This window comes from Meles meles, chromosome 1 (assembly GCF_922984935.1).
Source record: "Meles meles chromosome 1, mMelMel3.1 paternal haplotype, whole genome shotgun sequence".
NCBI classification, from domain to species: Eukaryota; Metazoa; Chordata; class Mammalia; order Carnivora; family Mustelidae; genus Meles; species Meles meles.
Window position 1 is genome coordinate 1,404,321 of NC_060066.1, and position 22,783 is coordinate 1,427,103.

At 56.6% G+C, this 22,783-nt stretch overlaps 1 protein-coding gene across 1 annotated transcript; it reads right to left on the reverse strand.

Moving 5' to 3' along the window:
* Positions 1 to 14,205: 14,205 nt before the first annotated feature.
* Positions 14,206 to 22,442, reverse strand: LOC123926186 (cytochrome P450 11B1, mitochondrial-like). The gene is made up of 9 exons (XM_045980018.1): positions 22,204 to 22,442; positions 21,659 to 21,814; positions 17,359 to 17,558; positions 17,025 to 17,228; positions 16,599 to 16,753; positions 15,354 to 15,520; positions 14,851 to 14,929; positions 14,557 to 14,754; positions 14,206 to 14,319 (listed from the first exon to the last, which is right to left on the reverse strand). Exons 1-9 carry the CDS (start codon positions 22,440 to 22,442, stop codon positions 14,206 to 14,208), a joined length of 1,512 nt encoding a protein of 503 aa, XP_045835974.1.
* Positions 22,443 to 22,783: the final 341 nt, after the last annotated feature.

Sequence of the window (22,783 nt, forward strand, 5' to 3'; positions counted from 1 at the left end):
TGGCGCTCATGGTCTCTCTCTGACAGATAAATACACAAAATATTTAAAAAAATAAAATATCGTGTTACAATATATCACATAAAATGTACTATTTTTTTTTTTTTAAATGTACTATTTTAACCATTTTTCATGAAGCACGGTCACGTTGCTGTGCGACCTTCACCCAGGCACATCTCCAGGCCCTTCCACCTTCCCAGGCCGGCAGGGACAGGCCGCCCCGTCCAACACGGACTCCCCGCCCCTCCCCCAGCCCACGGCCGCGGGTGTGTCGCGGGAGCCGCGTCCGCGGGGTTTGCTTTCTCGGCCCGGCCTGTCTCTTGGACCTCCGGGTCCGCGCGCGGTAGCAGGTGGCCGCGTCTCCTTCCTCTGCGGCGGCCCCACCGCATCGCGACGATCGGTTCCCCGGCGGACTGTCTCTGCGGGCCGACCCCTGCCCCCTGCCGAGCGCGGGCCTGCAAGTCCGAAGGGGACTCCGGCCCCGTGTTTGGGGTGTTTGGGGAGAACCCAGACCCTGCTCCACAGCGGCGGCACCATTTGATGTCCCGCCTGCAGCACATGGGCCCGGGTGGCCCGCGTCCTCGCCATCACTCGTGACTCGATGCGCACCAGCCATCCTAGCGGGTGGCCCTGGCCCCTCTCCGTGTTCCGACAGCGCTCCACGCGCGGCGGCTCCTTCCCCCGTGGACGCTCGAAAACTACATTTCCCAGCCTCCCCTGCGGCTGTGGGCGACACGTGACGTGGCTCCACCAATCAGAAGTGCCAGGTGGAACTTGCCGGGAGACTGGGTTCCCAAGCCCACCCGCAGGCGCGGAGGGTGGCAGTTCGGGCAGCCCTGGAGCCTGGAGCCGGCCGGTGGGATGGCAGCTGCGCGTGGGCCCGAGGACGCACGGTGCTGGGCCACGGCCACTGGGGACACAGCAGCGTCCAGAGCGGGCCAGGTCTGCCGTGCGTCTGGGAGCCCAGCCTGCAGTTTTATTTGGGGGTGGGGGTGGGGGGATGTTGCTGGGGCATTCTCTGCACCGAAGCCTCACCCCTCCGCGCCGGGTCCGCGGACTGGGGGGGGGCGGGGCAGCTCCCACAGCGCCCAAGGCCCGTTGCAGACAGACAGTGGTGCGTGGCCGTGTCTGAGCCGCCAAATCGGAGCCTGCGCTCTGGTCACGACGTCCCGGTGAGGCTCCCGCGCAGGAGGGCTGGAGAAGCGCTGTTAAACACAGCAACAATGTATTTCCTTTTAAAGACGCCTAAGTGCTTGAATGGCGTGGGGTTCGAGGCCCCGGTCCACACACGTTTGTCAGAGAGCTTTGCTCTGGCGCAGACCTTGGCTGGCGGGTCGCGCGTCCCTCTCTCTCCACCCCACAACCTCCTCCTTCCTTCCTGGCTGCCTCATCTGCCTCAAGAGGCAGGAGGGGCCTGGCTGTGGCGGGGGAGAGGGGGCTGCCATCCGAGGGAGAGTGTCCTGCCTGGCTCCCCTTTCCCCATGGCTGTGGGTCAAGGGGGAGGGGTCGTGGTGGCTGCGGAGGTGGAGGGCTGCGGTCACTGTGACCCTGGGGAACATGGCCGCACATTGACCCGGATGAGGATGTGTTTGCTTACCTGCCCAGCTTCTCAGAGCAACTGTCTGAGCAGGAAACGTGCATCAGGACTTTGGCCATTACGGAAAATATTCAGTCTATTCCCGGAGCTTCTCAGTGTTACATTACCTAATGTGGCTTAATTACCACCTTCTTCTGTATCTGAGGGTATAAAAGTAGATGAGGCAGGCCAGTGACTTGCCCAGGACCATAAAGCTGGTGGTGATAAAGTACCGACCTTTGGGCCCGTGGCTGACTCAGTCCACCAGGCCACTAAGTTGTGGCATTGCCCGGTGGTCCGGGATCTTCAGGGTGTGTGGGTTGCAAGACCAGAGCCTCAGGCGGGAGAGCTGGGTGGGGTAGATCAGGGGGTGAGTGGAAAGACGCTGCATTCTCAGGTTGGGTGAAGACAAGCAGACAAGATGCGGCTGTGGCTGGGTGTGCAGGGAGGGGGGCTCCAGAGAGATGATGATGCTTCCTGCCGGCAAGTGGGGTTTGGGGCTTGGGAGAGAAAAATTGGCAGATGGCAGGTTCCCGGGTGAGCCATGGGACGGGGTTGCTGGGTTCCGTTGGAGGGAGACCATCAGACTGAGGAGGGAGCAGAGGCTGGCTGAGGACAAAGCAGAAACTGACACACTGCAACCTCCCCACCCTACTCCTGGGTGGGACCGTGCGACAGTCTCTAGGACTCGCACAACTCTCTTCATGTTAATGGCCTGCTAAAAAGGGCAGAATGACCCTGGCGATGGCAAGGCTTCTGGTAACCCGTGTCTTGTAGGTCCTCTTTAGCGTATGAAAGTTCCATTGAAACCTCCCTTTCCCTTCTCTCCCCAACCCCATCATACATACAGAACCTGCCACCCCACACATCCCCGGGGCAGCAGCGCTTCCCACAGGTCCTGTCCCCGTGCTTTCATAAACCACCATTTTGCACCAAAGATGTCTCAAGAATTCTTTCTGGGTCATAGGCTCCAGACCTCACCCCCACTGAACCTCACCTATATTCTAAAACTTCATCAAGATGAGGCCAGGAACCGGGTGCTGGGGACTGTGGTCTTCCATAAATGGAAAGAGAGATCAGGCAGGCAGCAGGTGCCTGCGTAGGATGGGCACATGCGGGTCCTTCGGGACAACGGTGTCGTGTGAGGAATCTGGGCAAGTGCCTCTGGGGAGAGCAGCAGGTGGCCCCTGTGTTGGACGGAGGCCTCCGGGAGTCCTAGCTCGTCCCCCTCCCCACTGGCAAGATGGCTCCTGTTAGAAGACCCAGAGGCATGTCTTGAAAGAACTTGCTGTGGCTGATATCGAAGAGGTTACTGCCTATCTTTTCCTCTAGGAGTCTGATGGATTCCTGCCTCATGTTGAGGTCTTTTATCCATTTCGAGTTTATCTTTGTGTACGGTGTAAGAGAATGGTCGAGTTTCATTCTTCTACATATCGCTGTCCAGTTTTCCCAGCACCATTGATTGAAGAGACTGTCTTTTTTCCATTGGATATTTTTTCCCATTTTGTCAAAGATATGTCGCCAAAGGCAAAGGAAACAAAAGCGAAAATGAACTTTTGGGACTTTATCAAGATCAAAAGCTTCTGCACAGCAAAGGAAACAGTCAACAAAACAAAAAGGCAACCCATGGAATGAGAGAAGATATTTGCAAATGACAGTACAGACAAAAGGTTGATATCCAGGATCTATAAAGAACTCCTCAAACTCAACACACACAAAACAGATAATCATATCAAAAAATGGGCAGAAGATATGAACAGACACTTCTCCAACGAAGACATACAAATGGCTATCAGACACATGAAAAAATGCTCACCATCCCTAGCCATCAGGGAGATTCAAATTAAAACCACATTGAGATACCACCCGATACCAGTTAGAATGGCCAAAATTAGCAAGACAGGAAACAACGTGTGTTGGAGAGGTTGTGGAGAAAGGGGAACCCTCTTACACTGTTGGTGGGAATGCAAGTTAGTGCAGCCACTTTGGAGAACAGTGTGGAGATTCCTCAAGAAATTAAGAATAGAGCTTCCCTATGACCCTGCAATTGCACTGCTGGGTATTTAAACCAAGGATACAGATGTAGTGAAAAGAAGGGCCATCTGTACCCCAATGTTTATTGCAGCAATGGCTACGGTCGCCAAACTGTGGAAAGAACCAAGATGCCCTTCAACGGACGGATGGATAAGGAAGATGTGGTCCATATACACGATGGAGTATTATGCCTCCATCAGAAAGGATGAATACCCAACTTTTGTAGCAACATGGACGGGACTGGAAGAGATTATGCTGAGTGAAATAAGTCAAGCAGGGAGAGTCAAGTATCATATGGTCTCACTTATTTGTGGAGCATAACAAAGAACACGGAGGACATGGGGAAATGGAGAGGAGAAGGGAGTTGAGGGAAACTGGAAGGGGAGATGAACCATGAGAGACTATGGACTCTGAAAAACAACCAGAGGGTTTTGAAGGGGCGGGGGTGGGGGGTGGGTGGGAGGTTGAGGAACCAGGTGGTGGGTAATAGGGAGGGCACGTACTGCATGGAGCACTGGGTGTGGTGCAAAAACAATGAACACTGTTACGCTGAAAATAAACAAATAATAATAAAAAAAAAGACCCAGAGGTGGAGTGAGTTCCTGAAACTCCACGCTTCCTGGTTTCTGTGTCCTTGACGCCCTGCAGGAAGAGGGTGGGGCCCTGGACAGGTCTGATAAGCCAGGTGCTTGCTGCCCCGAGGCCCTGCTGTGCACAGCTCGCATCACCAACAAGGAAGGGTCCCCCAAAAGCCCAGGTTTGGAGAGACCCCTGCTCTTGAGGCAGCACACAGACCCTCCTAACTGGAGCCTCCAGGGACGGGAGCAGCAGAGAGGGCGAAGAGGGTCACTGCCAAGGGAAGGGCCCTGAAGGCATATCACCCTGCTATCCACTCTCAGGGCCTGGGGGTCGGAGGACGCACACCTGAATCCGTTCCCCTGGGTCCGCTCAGTCAGGAGGTCTCACTGCAGAAGGGCTGACCCTCACGAGGGTTGGTTGAAAGCTGACGGTGGTCAGCGTTGCTTCTCTTCCCTGTCTCATCTCCAAGGTCGCAATCCCAGGGGGAACTCTGCCAAGCACTGTGGGGAGCGTCTGAGCCGGTCCAGTGGCTCTCAGATCGCTGTGAGAGCCCTGAGTCACCCCGAGGATGTGTCTGTGCGTAGACGCTCCCTGGGCACTTGGTGCGGACAGGCCGCCCTTCCATCTGCTCCCTCTTTGCATCCAGCTACTGGTCGTCCTCCCTCCTCGGTCGTCCTCCCCCGAAGAACAGACCGCGTTCGCCTCCTGCGGCTTCCAAGTGTGGAGGTCTCTGAACTGGCTGCTCCCCGGCGGGTGTTGTGCCCCATCATCCTCTGAAGGCGACTGTGTCCTCTTCTAATTTCTTTTCTTCATAGTTGTGTCCGAGGGCGAGAGCCTCCCCCAACGACACTTTTTCTTGAGCGTCACAGGTTGGGTGTCTAGTGTTTGTGATTCAGAGAGAGTCTACACGGCTCCTGCCAGCTACATCTCCGCTTCACTCGTCCCAGGGAGGGTCGTGGCTGCAGGGGGGCCCGTGGCCAGCCCTCTGCTCCCCAGCAGCACTCGCCCCTGTCTCTCTGCTCAAGGACAGGACTCCAGGAGCTGTTGCTCTCTCCACTGCCCCCTTGGTAGAGCAGCGCCCCACTGGTGTATCAGCTGCGATGACGCCCTTCTTGTCCTGCTGTCTCATTGCCGTCCGGCAGTTCCCCAACCCCGTTTGTCTACTTTTATAGAAAAATGGCCGAGAACCTTCTCTGTGTTCTGTGGCTGCTTCTCCTCTCGCTCCTGCTCTAGAAGGGTTCCCAGCCGTCACTCCACCAGCACAACCGGGTTCATGTCCACTGTGACCGCTGCAGTGCAAACCCAGGCGTCGACTTCAGTCCCTGACTCACTCCTTGCTCACGCACTCAGTGCCGGGGGGCCCTCCTTCCTGCAGCACCCGCCCCCCCCCCACAGGAGGCCCCCAGCCCCACTCTGGCAGGGCCCCCTGGCTTGGTTTTCAGATTTGGTAACCGAATTCCCTGGCGGCCTCTCTGTCTGTATTTCCCTCTCCTGCTTCCCTGCTAAGAAAAAAAAAATCAAACCTTTGGAATAAGGTGAAAAGATGGTGACTTTATCGGAGAGAGGCTTGTTGTCCGCAGCTGAGCTAGGGCACCCTGATCTCCCCCACCCCTGGCCTCCACCCCGCCCTTCTGCCCCATCTGCACGCTGACTCTCTGACTGACTCGCAAAGTCCGTGCAGAGAAGTCTGCGGTGCAGTCCGGCCCCCAAACCTGCAGAATTACTTGGCGGGCGGTGGGCGTTCAGTCACACACGCACCGCCGCGGAGAGCCGCTGCTGGTGCGGCTCCTCCGACACCACGAGTCGCGATGCCCTTCGGAGAGCCGCGTGTGCACGCGTGTGTGGGAGGGACAGAAAGATGAGGGAACACGGGACTGAGCAGCCGAGACCCCTCGGCTGGGTGCTGCTGCTCTCGCAGGTCCAAGGCCCGGTCCCTTCTTGGGCTCTTCTCGCCATAGGGAAAGATGAACCAGTGCGTGTCGGACTGCACCGGTGCAAAGGCAGCGGCACTCCAGGCTGGGTTCATGGCACCATCGCGTGTATGACCACATCAGCGTATTGTTATGACTCCGTCATGGTTGTTTACAAAAGTTAAAATGAAAACATTTCCCCACAATATAACTCAGGGCAGGGACCCCAGCCCTCCCTGGCCTGACGAGGAAGTGGGCCTTGGGGGGGGGGGTCTGGACTCCATAAGCAGGATCTAACCCTTCAGTGGAGGACCAGGGGAATCTGAGGCCTTAGGGGGCAGGGGGAGGAGTGTGCCCAGGGCATGGAGGAGCGGGAAGGGGGCCAGTGGGGCGTGTTCCCGGGCGTGGAGGAGCACGGCTGTGCTGGCTGGCTCCCTGTCTATGCCATGTCCCTCCTTCCAAGCAGCCCGCACCTTCCACGCTGGCGGCTCTCCCAGATCTTACCGGGAAGGAAGAACCACGATCCAGGCAGTAGGTGTTCTCTTGCCTTATCTTCAGAAGGACACACAGCCTCTGAGCGGAAACAGATACGAATTTTATTTAGATAAGGAAAAGGCACGTCTCACCCAGGCAGTTAGGAGAAGGAGAGCTGTAAACTTGGTCTGTCCGAGCACCAGACCCTGGAACCCTGCAGGCTCCGCCTGGCTGAGAGGCACGGGGGCACCAGGGGAGCTCCTGGACAGAGGTGCTGAGTGTGCCTGAGGTCTCTGTCAGGGGAACAGTCCAGACTGGGCTCAGGGATTACAGGGACCGAGCAGGGTGTGGGAGACGTGGGTGGATGTGGGGGTGGCGTCAGGCCCTCGGGAGATGTTAGCCCTGTTTCCTAGGGGTGAGGGGTGGGCTGCTTGCTTCTTATTTCAACTGCTGTGACAGGGAAGGAATGAAGGACAGGGGGCCTCATAGACCCCACTGAATCCCAGAGTCAGTCCTGGTCGGACCCAGCATCCTTCAGGCGGTCCAGCTGGGGTCAGTTTCCCTAGAGAGTTTCCTCCTCATGTACCCTGACCCTGACCCTCACTGGCAGGAAGGCCTCCCCATGCCTGGCTTTGTGTGCAAGCCCAGGAGGACCTCTGGCCATGCAGTCACAGGGATGAGGGTTCTGATCCCCACTGTCCCACCCATTAGCCTTACATCCTCAGGCAAAGATGTTTATATTTTGGGCTTCCATTTGCTGACTGTAAGGTAGAAGAATGACAATCCCTCCTCCATAGCCTTCTAGCTATGTGACTATCAGAAACTATGGACCAGATCACACCTGAGGGCTCGAGACTGCTCATGGTTGATATATGAAAGCAATATTATAACTACCATGGTTCTTACACGTTCAGTATGGTTTTACAGATGGAGGGAAAATCTGGAAGGCCAGGAGTTAAGTCAGTTCCCCAGGATCCCAGAGTGGGAGCTCACACTGAGGCTCAGGCTGCCCAGGCTGCCTAGGGCCATCAGGGAGCACGTTGGTCTCTGGAGGGAGCCTGGTGCTGGACAGGGACGCCTGGTGCTGGGCTCGACACAGTGCCCTTGGCGTATACTGAAGGCTGAGAGGGACTGATCGGGAACCTTGACGAGGAACATGTGTCACAGCTGGGAGCTGATCACATCCAGATGTTCCAAGTGACCCAGAGTTCCGTACTGCAGGATGTGGCTCCCAGGTTCTGCGGTCAGTGGCTGGTCACTGTGTCCGCACGTGGCCGCTGCCACTGCTGGGCTCACACTCATGGTGTATGCTCTGCAGAGTAGCTCAGCTCCTGTTCCTTTCCCTTCTCTTCTTCAAAAGGAAGCTCTCCCAAAACTGAACCAGGAAGAAGGAGAAAACCTAAACAGACCCATAACCAGTAAGGAGATTGAAGCAGTCATCAAAAATCTCCCAATAAACAAGAGCCCAGGGCCAGATGGCTTCCCAGGGGAATTCTACCAATCACTTAAAGAAGAATTAATACATATTCTCCTGAAACTATTCCAAAAAATAGAAATGGAAGGAAAACTTCCAAACTCATTTTATGAGGCCGGAATCACCCTGATCCCAAAACCAGACAAGGATCCCATCAAAAAAGAGAATTACAGACCAATATCCTTGATGAACACAGATGTGAAAATTCTCACCAAAATACTAGCCAATAGGATCCAACAGTACATTGAAAGGATTATTCACTACGACCAGGTGGGATTTATTCCAGGGCTGCAAGGTTGGTTTAACATTCGCAAATCAATCAATGTGATACAACACATTAAAAAAAGAAAGAACAAGAACCATATGATACTCTCAATAGATGCTGAAAAAGCATTTGACAAAGTACAGCATCCCTTCCTGATCAAAACTCTTCAAAGTGTAGGGATAGAAGGCACATACCTCAGTATCATCAAAGCCATCTATGAAAAATCCCACAGTGAATATCATTCTGAATGGGGAAAAACTGAGAGCTTTTCTGCTAAGGTCAGTAACACGGCAGGGATGTCCACTATCACCACTGCTAGTCAACATAGTACTAGAAGTCCCAGCCTCGGCAATCAGACAATAATAAGAAATAACAGGATCCAAATTGGCAAAGAAGAAATCAAACTCTCAGTCTTTGCAGATGATAAGCTACTTTACGCATAAACCCAAAAGACTCCACCCCAAAACTGCTAGAACTCGTACAGGAATTCAGGAAAGTGTCAGGATATAAAATCAATTCACAGAAATCAGTTGCATTTCTGTACACCAACAGCAAGACAGAAGAAAGAGAAATTAAGGAGTCAATCCCATTTACAGTTGCACCCAAACCATAAGATACATAGGAATCAACCTAACCAAAGAGGCAAAAATCTGTATCAGAAAACGATAAAGTACCCATGAAAGAAATTGAGGAAGACACAAAGAAATAGAAAAATGTTCCATGCTCCTGGACTGGAGGAACAAATATTCTGAAATCGCACATTATATGTGCAATCTACACATTTAATGCAATCCCCATCAAAATACCATCCATTTTTTTCAAAGGAATAGAACAAATAATCCTAAAATTTATATGGAACCAGAAAAGGCCCCAAATAGCCAGAGAAACGTTGAAAAAGAAAACCAAAGTTGGTGGCATCACAATTCCAGACTTCAAGCTCTATTACAAAGCTGTGATCATCAAGACAGTATGGTACTGACACAAAAACAGACACATCGATCAATGGAACAGAATAGAGAGCCCAGAAATAGACCCTCAACTCTATGGTCAACTAATCTTTGACAAAGCGGGAAAGAATGTCCAGTCTCTTCAACAAATGGTGTTGGGAAAATTGGACAGCCACATGCAGAAGAATGAAACTGGACAATTTCTTTTTTTTAAAATTTTTATTAATTTATTTGACAGACAGATCACAAATAGGCAGAGAGACAGGCAGAGAGAGAGGGGGAAGCAGGCTCCCCGCTGAGCAGAGAGCCCAATGCGGGGCTCGATCCCAGGACCCTGGGATCATGACCTGAGCTGAAGGCAGAGGCTTAACCTACTGAGCCACTCAGGCGCCCCAAAACTGGACCATTTCCTTACACCACACACAAAGAGATTCAAAATGGATGAAAGACCTCAATGTGAGAAAGGAATCCAACAAAATCCTTGAGGAGAACACAGGCAGCAACCTCTTCGACCTCGGCTGCAACAACTTCTTCCTAGAAACATCGCCAAAGGCAAGGGAAACAAGGGCAAAAAAGAACTATTGGGACCTAATCAAGATCAAAAGCTTTTGCACAGCAAAGGAAACAATCAACAAAACCAAAAGACAAATGACAGAACTGGAAAAGATATCTGTAAATGACATAGTAGATAAAGGGCTAGTATCCAAAATCTATAAAGAACTTCTCAAACTCAACACCCAAAGAACAAATAATCCAATCAAGAAATGGGCAGAAGACATGAACAGACATTTCTGCAAAGAAGACGTCCAGATGGCCAACAGACACATGAGAAAGTGCTCCACATCACTCGGCATCAGTGAGTGAGATCCCACCTCACACCAGTCAGAATGGCTAAAATTAACAAGTCAGGAAACGACAGATGTTGGCAAGGATCCAGAGAAAGGGGAACCCTCCTACTCTGTTGGTGGGAATGCAAGCTGGTACAACCACTCTGGAAAACAGCATGGAGGTTCCTCAAAAAGTTGAAAATAGAACTACCCTATGACCCAGCAATTGCACTACTTGGTATTTACCCTAAAGATACACACATAGTGATCCGAAGGGGCACGTGCACCCGAATGTTTATAGAAACAACGTCCACAATAGCTAAACTATGGAAAGAACCTAGATGTCCATCAACAGATGAATGGATAAAGAAGATATGGTATATATATACAATGGAATAGTATGCAGCCATCAAAAGAAATGATATCTTGCCATTTGAGATTACGTGGATGGAGTGAGAGGGTATTATGTTGAGCGAAATAAGTCAATCAGAGAAAGGCAATTATCATATGATCTCTCGGATATGAGGAATTTGAAAGTGCAGGGTAGGGGGTTGGGAGGGAAAAAATGAAACAAGATGGGATCGGGAGGGAGACAAACCATAAGAGACTCTGAATCTCACAAAACAAATTGAGGGTTGCTGGGGGGAGGGGAGTAGGGAGAGGGTGGCTGGGTGATGGACATTGGGGAGGGTATGTGAAATGATGAATGCTGTGAAGTGTGTAACCCTGACGATTCACAGACCTGTACTCCTGGGGCAAATAATATATTATATGTTAATAAAAATAATTAATAAAAAAAAAAGGAAGCTCTCCACCTCTCGTGGGGCAGGCTGGAACTCACGAGCCTGCCAGGCATTTCCCCCTTTCCCAACTTTCCTTTTTTCTTTTTTTAAAAAAAAAAATCTTATTAATTTATTTGACAGAGAGAGACAGCAAGAAGTGGGGAGGGGGTGACAAGCAGGGCGAGTAGGAGAGGGAGAAGCAGGTTCCCTTGGAGCAGGGAGCCCAATGCGAGGCTCAATCCCAGGGCCCCGGGATCATGCCTGGAGCCAAAGGCAGACACTTCACTGACTGAGCCACCCAGGTGCCCCTCAACGTTCCTTTTTTGAAGTAGATTCTGAGTGGTCCCTTCAGAGAGGTTCTGGATAATGAGATGCTTGGTTGAGCATTCAGCGGGTACGCATGGCTGTGTGGCGGGCTGAGCTATGCTTCCGCCTCAAAAGTCATTCCTCTCTGTGCTGTGAGCACGCTGTCCGCTTCTCTGAAACCTAATGACCTCAGCACAAATGCAGGGGACATTTGTCTGAGATTTTTTTGGGGGAGAGAGAAGTTTATTTATTTGAGAGACAGAGAGAGGAGGGGCAGAGGCAGGGGGGGAAGCAGACTCCCTACTGAGCAGGGGGCCTGAAGTGGGGCTCGATCCCAGAACCTGAGGATCATGACCAGAGCTGAATGCAGACGCCCAACCCACTGAGCCACCCAGGCGCCCCACATGATTTGTTTTTAATGTAGTGTTCAAGGATTGATAGTTGTGTGTCATACCTAGTGCTCATCAGATCACGTCTTCCTTTTTTTTCTTTAAGATTTTATTTATTTGTCAGAGAGAGAGCGAGTGAGCACAAGAGGGGAAGCAGGAGAGGGAGAGGCAGACTCCCCACTGAGCAGGGAACCCGATGCAGGGCTTGATCCCAGGACCCTGGCATTGTGACCCGAGCTGAAGGCAGACACCTAACCGTCGGAGCCACACCGGCACCCCAGGACAGGACTTTGAAAGACCACGCCTACACTGAAGAAGTAGAGCGGAAATGGTCTCTCTGGCAGTATCGCGACAAGAGAAGGAAGCTGATGTCCACAAGGCGGGCGCCGAGGAGGAACACCTGTTCCCGCCTGAAAACCAGGAGAAACGCCCTCATGCTGGCTTAGGGTTCTTGTCACTCACGTCCTCCGGGAGCCCTCAGGCTGAGTGAGGAACATAGGATGTGGCCCTGGGCAGGGGACCATGCTTGGGTGACTGGAAGAAGCCAGAGAAACGCCCAGGGGCACTGCGGCCTCAGCCCAGGCTCCCTCTGGCTAAGGAACAGGTATCCCGCTTGGGGACGTCCACGAAGTGAAGGTCAAGGCAGTCTGTGCATGGGGAGTCCTGACGAGACAGGAATGAGGATCATCAAGCTGGGTCTCTCCAGATCGCCTGGACCATTTTCAGAAAGAGCCCAGGGACATCCACCGCCAAAGGACTCGGAATTCCAAGCGGGACTCACGGGAAGGGACTTCCACAAGCGATAGCACAGTGAGACATCGGGAGTCCCACAAACGAGAGACGACCTTGACCCCGAGACCCGGTACTGGGAGGTTGTTTCCAAGATGCGTGTGGTCACTCCCAACCCAAGGTCCTCCGCTGGGGGGAAGGGGTGCAGGGAGGCCCTAGAGGCGGGGTTCGCAGGGCGCCTCTGTCAGGGGTGAGCTGCAAGGCTGTGCAGCAGGAGGGACCCTCTGAGCCTCGGTTTCCCGGCCTGGCCCGCACGCATGAGCTCCGTGCTCCGCTGCCAGGGCTGCAGTGACCATGAGGTGAACACATGTGCTGCACGCAACAGAGGATCCCTCCAGCGGAGCCTCTTCCCTTGCAGGCCTGCCCTCCCCCCGCGATCCCACAGAGCAGGGCCACAAATAAGGAAGCGACTTTGGAGCAGCGGGAGAAGCCAGACCCGCTGACGGGGCGCCTGCTGCAGCAGAGAGCTGGGCCCCTTCCAGACGCCAACCTTGCTGTGTCCTCCCCAGGGCCTGGGAGGTGGGAATCCTCCAACAGAACGCCCACGGGAAGCACTCGAGGCTCAGAGGGAGGAAGGGCCCGGCTCAATGGAAGGGCCAGGCCCGCTTGTGCCGGTGCCCGCAGGGTCCGGGAGCCGCTCTCTTCTCCATGGCCCCATGGCTCCTTCAGCTGTGCCTGGCGGGAGCGGGAGATGCCCACACCCCCCGCAGCAGCCCTTCTCCGTGGCTGATGGAGCCGGGAGGGTGCAAATCCCTTCCCTCCTTCAGGGAATCTGGGCAAGACCAGATGCCCGAGGGGCCCTCAGCGCAGGCAGGGCAGGCCAGACCGGGGTGGGGGGCAGCCCCTCCTCCTCACTGCCTTGCCTGGTTCTCCCGGGTGAGGTGGGGGTGGGGTGGGGACGGAGGGCGAGCAGAGCAACCCACCACCCAGCTCGGCCTCCCGGTGCCTTTCTACTCGCGGGTGTCACCTGGCCCCAGGCAGCATGGGACAGGCTGCTCGCTCCTGCCAGCTAGGAGACCCCAGCCGCCTCTCAGCTGTCCAAAGCCTCTTCCTCCCACTAGGTCAGGGCTGGCCCTGTCCTGAGGGTCACTGTGAGAGGGCAGCCGGCACTGCACACAGAGGGCTTCATTAAAGGGAGCATGTGTCTGTGCCTGGCTGAGATGGTCCCAAGCCTTCTTCTAGAGGCTCCTCTGAGGTCGGTCACCCTGCAGCCAGCCAGAGGAGTTCACCTCTGCCCAGCTGTCAGAGGAGGGTCATTGGCCCAGATGTCCCCGGCAGCTCCTTGGAGGCCATTCTTCCAGGAAACATGACTCCCGACCCGCGTATCTGGTCCCCCAGCTGGGTGCTTCAGCCACAACCCAGAGCCTGGCAGTGCTGAGAGGACCCAGGCAGACTGAGCGGAACAGGCAGGGGGACTGAGAGCCCAGCTCGAAGCTCTAGACCAGACGGCAGCAGTGCAGACAAGGAGTGTGGCATTTGAAATGGCAACGGGCAGGACCGAGGGACCCCAAGCTGTCAGCTCTTCGTGGGAACAGAGTTAAGTACAGAGTCGATGAGAGACTAGACAGGGAGGCGGGTGCGGGGCAGGTCCAAAGGCACCGGAGAGGGGAGCTATTGTGGGGCGACAGGGGCTCTAAGGCCCTCCGATGCTGCTCCTTGCTGGACAGGGCGCTGGCGGGACTGAGCACGCAGCCAGGACGTGCAACCAGGAGTCATCGCCCTGACCCTTTGAGCAAGGCGCCGACTGCACAGTGTCCCGTGGCAGGGAGCAGGGCTCTTGGGAGAACACGGGGGTGGCCTGGGGTCAGGCAGGGAGGGGCTGGTGGCGCGGCTGTCCCCACAGCACGGCGATGTGACTAGTTGATGGCCCGGAAGGTGAGGAGCGGGAGGGTGGAGGGTGTCAGGATGAACCGGTACGTCATCTTGATATCCTCCTGTGTGAGGGTCTCCACCAGGAAGTGGTTCAGCACCTAGGACAGAGGCGCGGCTTCCACCCGCACAACTGCTCAGCCCCAGGGTCCTGGCCCAGCCTCCCCCCTCCTCCTCCTTCCTGGGCCCTACTCCGTGGGCTGTGTGCCCCGCAGGAGAAGCCAGTGGTTCCCAGCCAGGCCGCCCAGCACGCCCAGACCCTACCCCACCCACTCCCCCACGGGCCAGGCCCTGCCAGTGGCATGTCCTTGCGGCTGGGGCGGCGCAGGCCTGCTCACGTGGTGCAGCAGCAGCAGCATCTCCGTCTCCGCCAGGCGCCGCCCCAGGCACTGGCGCAGGCCGAAGCCGAAGGCCAGGCTGGGGGACCTGGTGCCAGAGCTCCTGCTGCCCAGCCAGCGCCTGGGATGATAGCGCTCCGGCCTCGGGAACACGGAGGGGTTTCGACCCAGGGAGTAGAGCAGCACCTTGACCACGGTCTGTGGAGACGTGGGGAGGGGCAGCGTCAGCGCCGCGCTGCGGGCAAGGTCAGCCGGGCCAGGCATCTGCTGCGGGGGCTGTGGGGCCCCACTCACCCCTGCCGGGATGTGGTAGTTCTGCAGCACCACGTCCGAGCCCACCTGCCGGTCCAGTGAGATGCCCACGGGGTACAGCCTGTGCATAGGGGCGTCCAACGGGGACTTCCGCTGTCACCCGGACCCTCGCTTCCCTTCTGCGGCCTTCCTAGCCCAGGAGGCACCGGCGAGGGGATCTCCCGCCACCCCCACAAGTGGCTTCAGGCACCGGGAAGCCCAGACCATGAGGGGCGGGCTCCCTGCACCTCCGGAGCCCAGGCAGAGCTCTCTGGGCCTGAGCGGTCCGGCTGAGGAGGGCGCACCAAGGGGGCGCCCAGGGCACTGAAGCGGGATCCCAGGGGAAGAAGCGCCCCATCCCTCAGGGAGAAGAAGAGGAGCCACAGGGCCGGCATCTGGGCAGAGCCGCTCGTCAGCCCCAGGATCTGTCTGCAGGCCCCGCTGAGCACGGCGCTCCAGACACTGGGGCGGGGGCCGCCAGGGCGGCCAGCGTCTGCCACACCCACCTCAAGGTCTCCTTGAGGGCCGCCCGCAGCAGGGGCAGCTCTGTGGTTGCCCTCTGGGGATTCTCCGTGATCCTGGCCTCGGCCACCACGCTCTCCTGGCGTAGGGCCTGCTGCACGTCAGGGTTCCGCGCCAGCTCGAAGAGAGTCATCAACAAGGGGTAGGCCGTCTGCGGGAGCCACGGGTGCGGGGCTCAGACCTTGGCACAGGCCACGCACCTCCGACCCCAGGGGATCTCCCCCAGGAAGACGCCCTTCCCCCGGGGTGGACGTACCGGCCCAGGGAAACACCGACCCCGGGGATCTGAGACCTCAAGATCTAACACTCGCCTCATCTGTTTCCATTGAATCCCTCAGGGAAGGTGTCCCCACGTTTGGTGAAGCCCCAGGCCACCTTCTCCCGTGACCCCAGGGCCTGCTTCTCACCCTCCTCAGGGGTCCATCTACTCAAGTGTGTACAGGTGGGAGGGTGGGGGGTAGCCCTTCATTCTAGACCCGTTGCACCCATTGCGTGATGTCCCCTGGGCTCCCGTGGGCAGGTCAGCCCAGACCCCGCAGTCCCAACAGGAACGGGCCACCCTGGACCCTAACTCTGGCTGAACTGCAGTCTCTGCTCATGGGGTTTCTCCAGCCTGGGCTCTGTGCCTCTGCTCAGAAGCCTGCGGGCCTGGCCCAGAGCAGCACCTCACGGATGCTGACAGATGAGGGTTGGTTGTAGGGCAGGAGGCTCACTGCACTCCACACCCTGGGACCTGCCTGCACCTCCCTACACCCCCCCGGCCCCCGGGCTGGGCTTCCAGCTGCTCTCTCTTCCACGAGCTGGAGCCTCGTGCTGCCCTCTGTGTCTTCAGCCCATCACCTCCAAAGCCTCTGTAATGAGAGCCAAACGGACTCTGGCCCCGCAGGGGCTCCTTGTGCAGGCTTCCCTGCTTGGGCACAGCCTCCTCGTGCCGCTGCCTCTCACGCCCTCTCCTTCCCAACCCAGACGTCTGCAGGGGTCTGCGCTGCTGCACGTCCCTGGGCCTCACCCGTTCTGCACTGGGCCTGGAGCACGCTTCCCTCCAGAGTAACTGCAAACCCTTCCCCTGGAAGCTCAGCTCCTGAGTCCTCTCCCCCAACCTCCTCAGATCAGAGCCTTCCATCGGCTCCAAGCAGGGGCCCGTTGGAGCCACGTGGCATGGGGGGGGGGGACACTGCCTGTAGTCAGGAGGCTCCGTGTGTTAGGACAGGGCTGGCTGCTGGCCTGACCGTGTCCACGCTCCCGGCGGTGAGTTCGATGGAGTTGGCCCTGACCGCCTCCAGGGTCATGTCCGCGCGCATCAGCAGCTCCCCCACGATGCCGCTATAGTGCTGCGGGCGGCCGAGGGCCAACTCCTGGTAGATCTTCTGGATGGCATTGTTGGCTGTGGGGCAGGGAGATCCGGGGCCTGGGCCTGGTGCTGGGCAGCCCCTGTCCTCATCCCTCTACCTGGCAGCCCACCACACTCCCAAGACTCCCTGTTCCTGTGCCAGGTGCCCAGGACCAGCCCAGCCCGGCCACCCCGCCAAGTCTCCCGGGCCACGAAGACACCATGAGCCCTGTGATGCGGCCTCTGCACCCCCCGATTTCAGTGAGTGGATATTGGGGGCCCTGGTGTCCTTGCTACCCAGCACTGCCCTGTCTCTGGGCCTCACCATACTGGAAGATGTAGTCCCAGGACTCGAAGTGCTCCTTCCACACCTTGGTGCTTGTCCAGCGTGACAGGTCCCTGGGCATGAACATGAGCTGCGCGGTGGACTTCAACATGGCCTCCAGAGCTCGGATAAATTGCAGGCTGGCGGGACTCGGGCTATGGCCAAGGAGGCCCAGACGCTCTCCAAAAAGGGCTAAATTGCTGGCTGAGGAGAGGGTACGGCTGCTGAGCCTCGGGCAGCCGATGGCCTCACGGGGGCGTCCTACAGCACACCCACCCAGTCCCAGTCCGGATCCGGGCCTGCCCCTGCCCCACAGAGCCCGGCACCTCCCTACCTTCTACGGTGTAGTTGAGGATGCTCGGCCGGATGTCCAGCGTCAGACTGCCCCGGGCGTTCTGTAGCACTCGCGCCTTCAGGGCCTTGGAGAAATCCCTCGCCACCCGGTCCACCATGGGGATGTACTTCTGCACCGCCTGCGGCGACAGCACGTCTGGGTTGAGCTTCAGCCGGTTCACGCGCCATTCGGGCCCATTTCTGTAGAGCAGAGAGAGGAGCTTCAGGGAAGCCAGAATCAGCAGCTTGGGGCCAGCCCCGGACATATGTTCTCCGTCTCCAAGGGGCCGGGGTGGGGCAGGGAGCTGCCTGCTGGTCCTGAGGGGCAGATGCCTGCCTGTAGACCTCAGCTGAAGCCCTTCTCTGAGGGAGGCCTTGTGGGCTGTGCCCAGCGTGCTCCCACCTAAAGAGGGGCTGACCCAGAACTTCTGCCTGGCCATGCCACGTGGGTTCCTGGCGTTCATTTGTGCACACCTACAGGTCCCTTGCTGGCCCATCAGCACCCGTCCGGCCCCTCAATTTCCCAGGAGGAAGGAGGGAGGGTGGACTTCCTGTCAGCCTTTGCCACCCTGCTCACACCAGGCCCCAGAGTGAGAGGCCCCTAGCACGCTTCCCCTCCCACCCTCCCCGTTGCTGAGAATGCTCTCCCTATGCCGGTCAGACCAAGTCCTCTTCCTGCCTGTCTCCTGGTCCTCCAGGGCAGGAGCCAAACCATGGGTCACATCATGTGCTCAAAACAGAGCCCAGAATTGTACTTCTTCCTTCCCCATTTGCATGACTTTTGTTTCTTTTTCTTGTCCGATTGCTGTGGCTACGCCTTGAGTGGGTAAAGAAGAAGTAATAAAATGTTCTTCCCACCTGTAGATGGCATGATACTATATAGAGAGAAAACCCTAAAGCATCCAGCAAAAAAACCAATACAAGACAAAAAGAACTGATAACTGAATTCAATAAGGTTGCAGGACACAGAATTAATACACAGAAACCTGTTGGATTTCTCACACTAATAATGAAGTAGCCCAAAAGGATATGAAGAAAACAATCCCATTTACAGTTGCACCCAAAGTAACAAAGTATTTGAGAATACGCTTAAACAAGGAGGTACGAGCCCCGTACGCAGAAAAGTATAAGACAAGATGAAAGAAATGGAAGACAACAGAAAGAAATGGAAAGCTACCCCATGCTCATGGTTAGGAAGAACCAGTCGTGTTAAAATGTCCGTGCTGCCCAAAGCAATCTACAGGTTCAGTGCCATCCTTACCACAAGGACAACATTTTTCACGGGCCTAGAACAATGGTAAAATTTGTACGGGACCCCAAAAGACCTTGAGTAGCCAACACGACCTTGAGAAAGAAGGAGGAAGCCGGAAGTACCAGAACCCCAGATTTCCACCCATACGACAACGCGCTAGTGATCAATTCTGTGTGGTGCTGGCACGGAAGCAGGCACACCAATCAATGGAAGCGGATAGAAAGCCCAGAAGCAAACCCTTGATGGTACGGTCAATTGTATGGCCAACCTAAGACAAAGGAGGCAAGAACACCCAATGGGGAAAGACCGTCTCTTCAACAAATGGCGCTGGGAAACCTGGACAGTCTTGCAGGAGAATGAGACCGGACCACTTCCTTACGCCACACACAAAAATAAACTTGAAATGGATGAGAGACCCCAGTGTGAGACCTGAAACCCCAAAACTCCTAGAAGACGACGCAGGCAGTAATGACTCTGCCGTGGGCCACAGAAACAATTTTCTAGATGTGTCTCCGGAGACGAGGGAAAGAAAAGCAAAATTAAGCTATCCGCACTTTGCCAAAATGGAAAGGCTTTGCACAGCGAAGAAACCATCAACAGAAGGAAAAGGGGGAAGCTGCTGAGTGGCAGAAGATACTTGCCAATGGTACGTATGAGAACCTTAATATCTAAAGCATACAAAGAACTCGAGCAGTAGCACAACGAACAAACAAACGATCCCCTTAAAAACGGCAGAAGACCGGAATAGACCTTCTTCCGAGGAAGACCTAGCGATGGCCAACAGACACGTGAAAAGACGCTCAACATCACCCATCATCAAGGAGGTACATATCAAACTACAACGAGACATCACCTCACAGCGGTCAGAACGGCTAAAATCAAAATCACAAGAACCCACGGGCGTTGGCGAGGATGTGGAGAAAGGGGAGCCCTTGTGCACCGTGGGTGGGAATGCAGACTGGTGCAGCCGCTCTGGAGAAAAGTGTGGAGGGTCCTCAGAAAGCTAAAACGAGTTCCACTACTGGTTATTTACCCAAACACAATGAAACCACAAATGCGACAAGATACCTGCACCCCGTGTTTATCGCAGCACTGTTTACGATGGCCAAGATATAGATACAGATAATACTTGTATACGTGATGGGATACTACTCAGTCACTGAAAAGAATGGGATCTTGGCCATTTGCAAGCACATGGATGGACGCAGAGGGAATCATGCTACGCGAGAAATGTCAGTCAGAGTAAGACAGATTATCGTAAGATTTCGCTCATGTATGGAATTGAACAAAGCAAATGAACAAACACAGAAAGAGAGATCAAACCAAAACCAGAGTCTTAAATACAGAGAAGAAGCTGATGGTTGCTGGAGGGGGGAGTTTGGGGGGATGGGGGACGGGATCAAGAGTGCGCTTGTCGTCATGAGCACTGAGCAGCACAGGGAAGTGATGACTTTGACACTGTACACCTGGTCCCAATGTAAGGGTTTATGTGAAGAACACGTCAGGCAGCCAGAAGTAGGAGCAGCAAGAGGAGGAGAAAAGGAGTGAAAGAGGAGAAGGAGGAGAAGGAGAAAGAGAAGAAGAGAAAGGATCAGAAGAGGAAGAGAGAAGGAGGAGGGGGAGAAGGAGGAGGGGGAGGAAGGGGAGAAGAAGAAGAAGGTGGAAGAGGAGGAGAAAAAGAAGAAGAGCAAGAGGAAGAAAAAGGAGGAGGAGGAAGAAGAGGAAGAGGGTGAAGAAGGAAGAGGAGAAACAGCAGCAGCAGAAGGGGGAAGGCGAGGAGGAGTTGGAGGGCGGAGGAGGATGGGAAGGAGAAGAGGGATGAGAAGAGAGAGGGAGGAGAAAAAGAGGAAGAGGAGGAAGAAGGAGGAGGAGGAGGAGGAGGAGGAGGGGAAGGGGGTGGGGAGGAGAGAAGCGTTCTCCCCCACAGGGTGATGACGATTCGGACAGACCAGTTTTCTCCAAGAGCACCAGGGCCCAGAGCAATGGGGGCTCCAGGGATGCCCTCCAGCGAATGGTGGGGAGCGATCTGCATTCTCAGCCACACTCCAGCAGAAACACCTTCTTTGCTCGGCTGGCTGCCTGCAGGTCGTGAGAATGATCGCGGGCACACTGTGCACACTTGCACACCAGCGCACACACATATGTCCAGAAAGATGCGCATAACCGCGGGACACCTGCCTATATGCTCGCTGCCAAGGACACCACACGGGAGCACGCCCACAATTCCCCCATGTGCACTGCCACAACACGCCTGGAACGCTCAAACCCACGCGCACACACGCAGACACACTCACATGTATGCAGCGCACACCGAGCCACACGCGGGCTCGCACGCAAGGACCCAAACCACGCGCACGTGCGGATATGCATGCGATAGCAGGAACCCAAACGGAAGCCAGCACGCGGGAAAACACACGTGCGTATACACGCTTCTGACAGCGCCTACCGGTGCCGCCACACACAGCACACACCTACTTCGAGGCTGCAGACAGGTCGACCCAGAAAGACACACACACGGACACACGCACAGGCTCACGCTCACACGGGCACCTGCTTAGAGTTTCGCTTCTGAACAAGGGTGCGTTTCCTATTGCCTGCCCTCTCCCCGCTCCAGCCTCTCCATCCTGAGCGACCTGCAGTCATCTCTAAGTCCCACAGGGTACCTCGACCTCGTGCAGAGGGTGGCAGTCCGGGGGCCCTCAGGCTGACATGGACACCTGGCCAGTGACCCCTCCCCCAGGCCTGGGCGTGCCAACCTATAGGAAGGGAGAAGCCCACCCTGCTGGGACAACCCGCGGAGGCGGGCGCAGAGAGGGTGCTCCCTATGGCAGTGCTCATCCTTCCTCCTCTCCGGGGCCCGGGACCCACTGCCCCTCCCCACCCCTGTGACACACAGGGCCCACCTGCTCAGGTCCTGCCTGGCCTGGGGCGCTTCTGGGCTTCCAGACCTGGCTGCACCCTGCACTGGGAGGTGCGCCACCCGCGCCCCCCTCTCCCGCCCCGGCCCCGTCCCCCCTCCACCGCCACCGCCACCCCGCCTGGCTCTCACAGCAAGAACACGCCACATTTGTGCCCACGATGCTGTCGGTAGGCCAGCCAGGGGTCCAGGGGCGGCCGCCAGGGCTGAGGGCTCTCGGCTCGCTGCAGGCTCTCCACATCCTCGGGCAGCATCACGTGCACCATGTGTGTCCCTCCCACGTCATACCTGCGGGACAAAGCTCAGAGCCCTGCCCGGGGCCTGTCCGCCCCCGGGCCTCACTCCGCAGAACCAAGCCGGCCTGTCTCCGGCAGGCCTCTCCCTTGTCCAAGACTGTGGATGCCGGTTCAGAGCAGGCGCTCCCTCCCACTGTCTAAGCCAGGAAGCCGCTCGGCTCTGCTGTCTGCACTCTGCCATCTCAGCGGCCAGCCGGGGACCGCTCCGTCCTCCCCTGGAGACGCCGCCTCCATGTCAAAGGCCCAGAGCGGCTCCCGCTCCCACCCTGCCTCCTTAAGGCGCAGACAGAGCCCAGGCCACAGGCGCCTGGCCGGGACTCAGCCGTCAGTAGGGACAGCCGCTGAGGGTGCTCTCGGCCAGCCGGGCAGGAGGGGCTTTACCTGAAGATGGGCCCCAGCTCCTGGAAGGTCCGGTGCATCTCCAGGTGGAGGTTCTCAGAGCCCTGCTCCTTCCAGATCTGCAGCAGCCTCAGCCACTTGTTGCCGGGACACTGGGGTATGGCTTCGAAGGGCCGCACTGCCTTGGGGGCCTGAGCGGCTGTGGTGCCCAGTGCGCGTGCACGGCTCGGGGACAGCCGGCGCCCTGCCAGCCACCGTCGCGCTTTTGCCCCCGGTACCATTCTGATGCTCCCTCCGCCCCTGGTCAGCGCAACCCTTTTATCTCGCCTGGAGGCCTGGACGGGCCGACTTGATCACGTCATGGGAGAAGCTGTCCCTGGACCAGGCCAGGAAACCCAAGGCAGGGGTCAGGGCTGGAGGCCTCCCGCTGGAGGAAGAGGCAAGAGATGGATGGGTGCCTTGTCTCCCTCTTACGCAAGACCTGCGGGCGGGTTGGCTGTTGAGAGCATGTGCAGGGTCTGGCCTGGGGGCTCGTGGGGTGGGTGGGTCGGTGGCGGGGGTAGGGGCCCTTCCGTCCTTCCCGGTGGGGGAAGGGAGTGAGAGGGATGGGTCCCTTATCTTA

Bases quoted from the DNA above. Each gene is read 5' to 3' on its own strand.
- LOC123926186 (XM_045980018.1), bottom strand. From the start codon at position 22,442: ATGGTACCGGGGGCAAAAGCGCGACGGTGGCTGGCAGGGCGCCGGCTG. The intron at 17,229-17,358 runs GTAGGGAGGTGC...CCCTCTCCTCAG, and splicing joins CCTCAACTACACCGTAGAAG to CCAGCAATTTAGCCCTTTTT. The intron at 15,521-16,598 runs GTCAGGCCAGCA...TGGCTCCCGCAG, and splicing joins CCGCCGGGAGCGTGGACACG to ACGGCCTACCCCTTGTTGAT.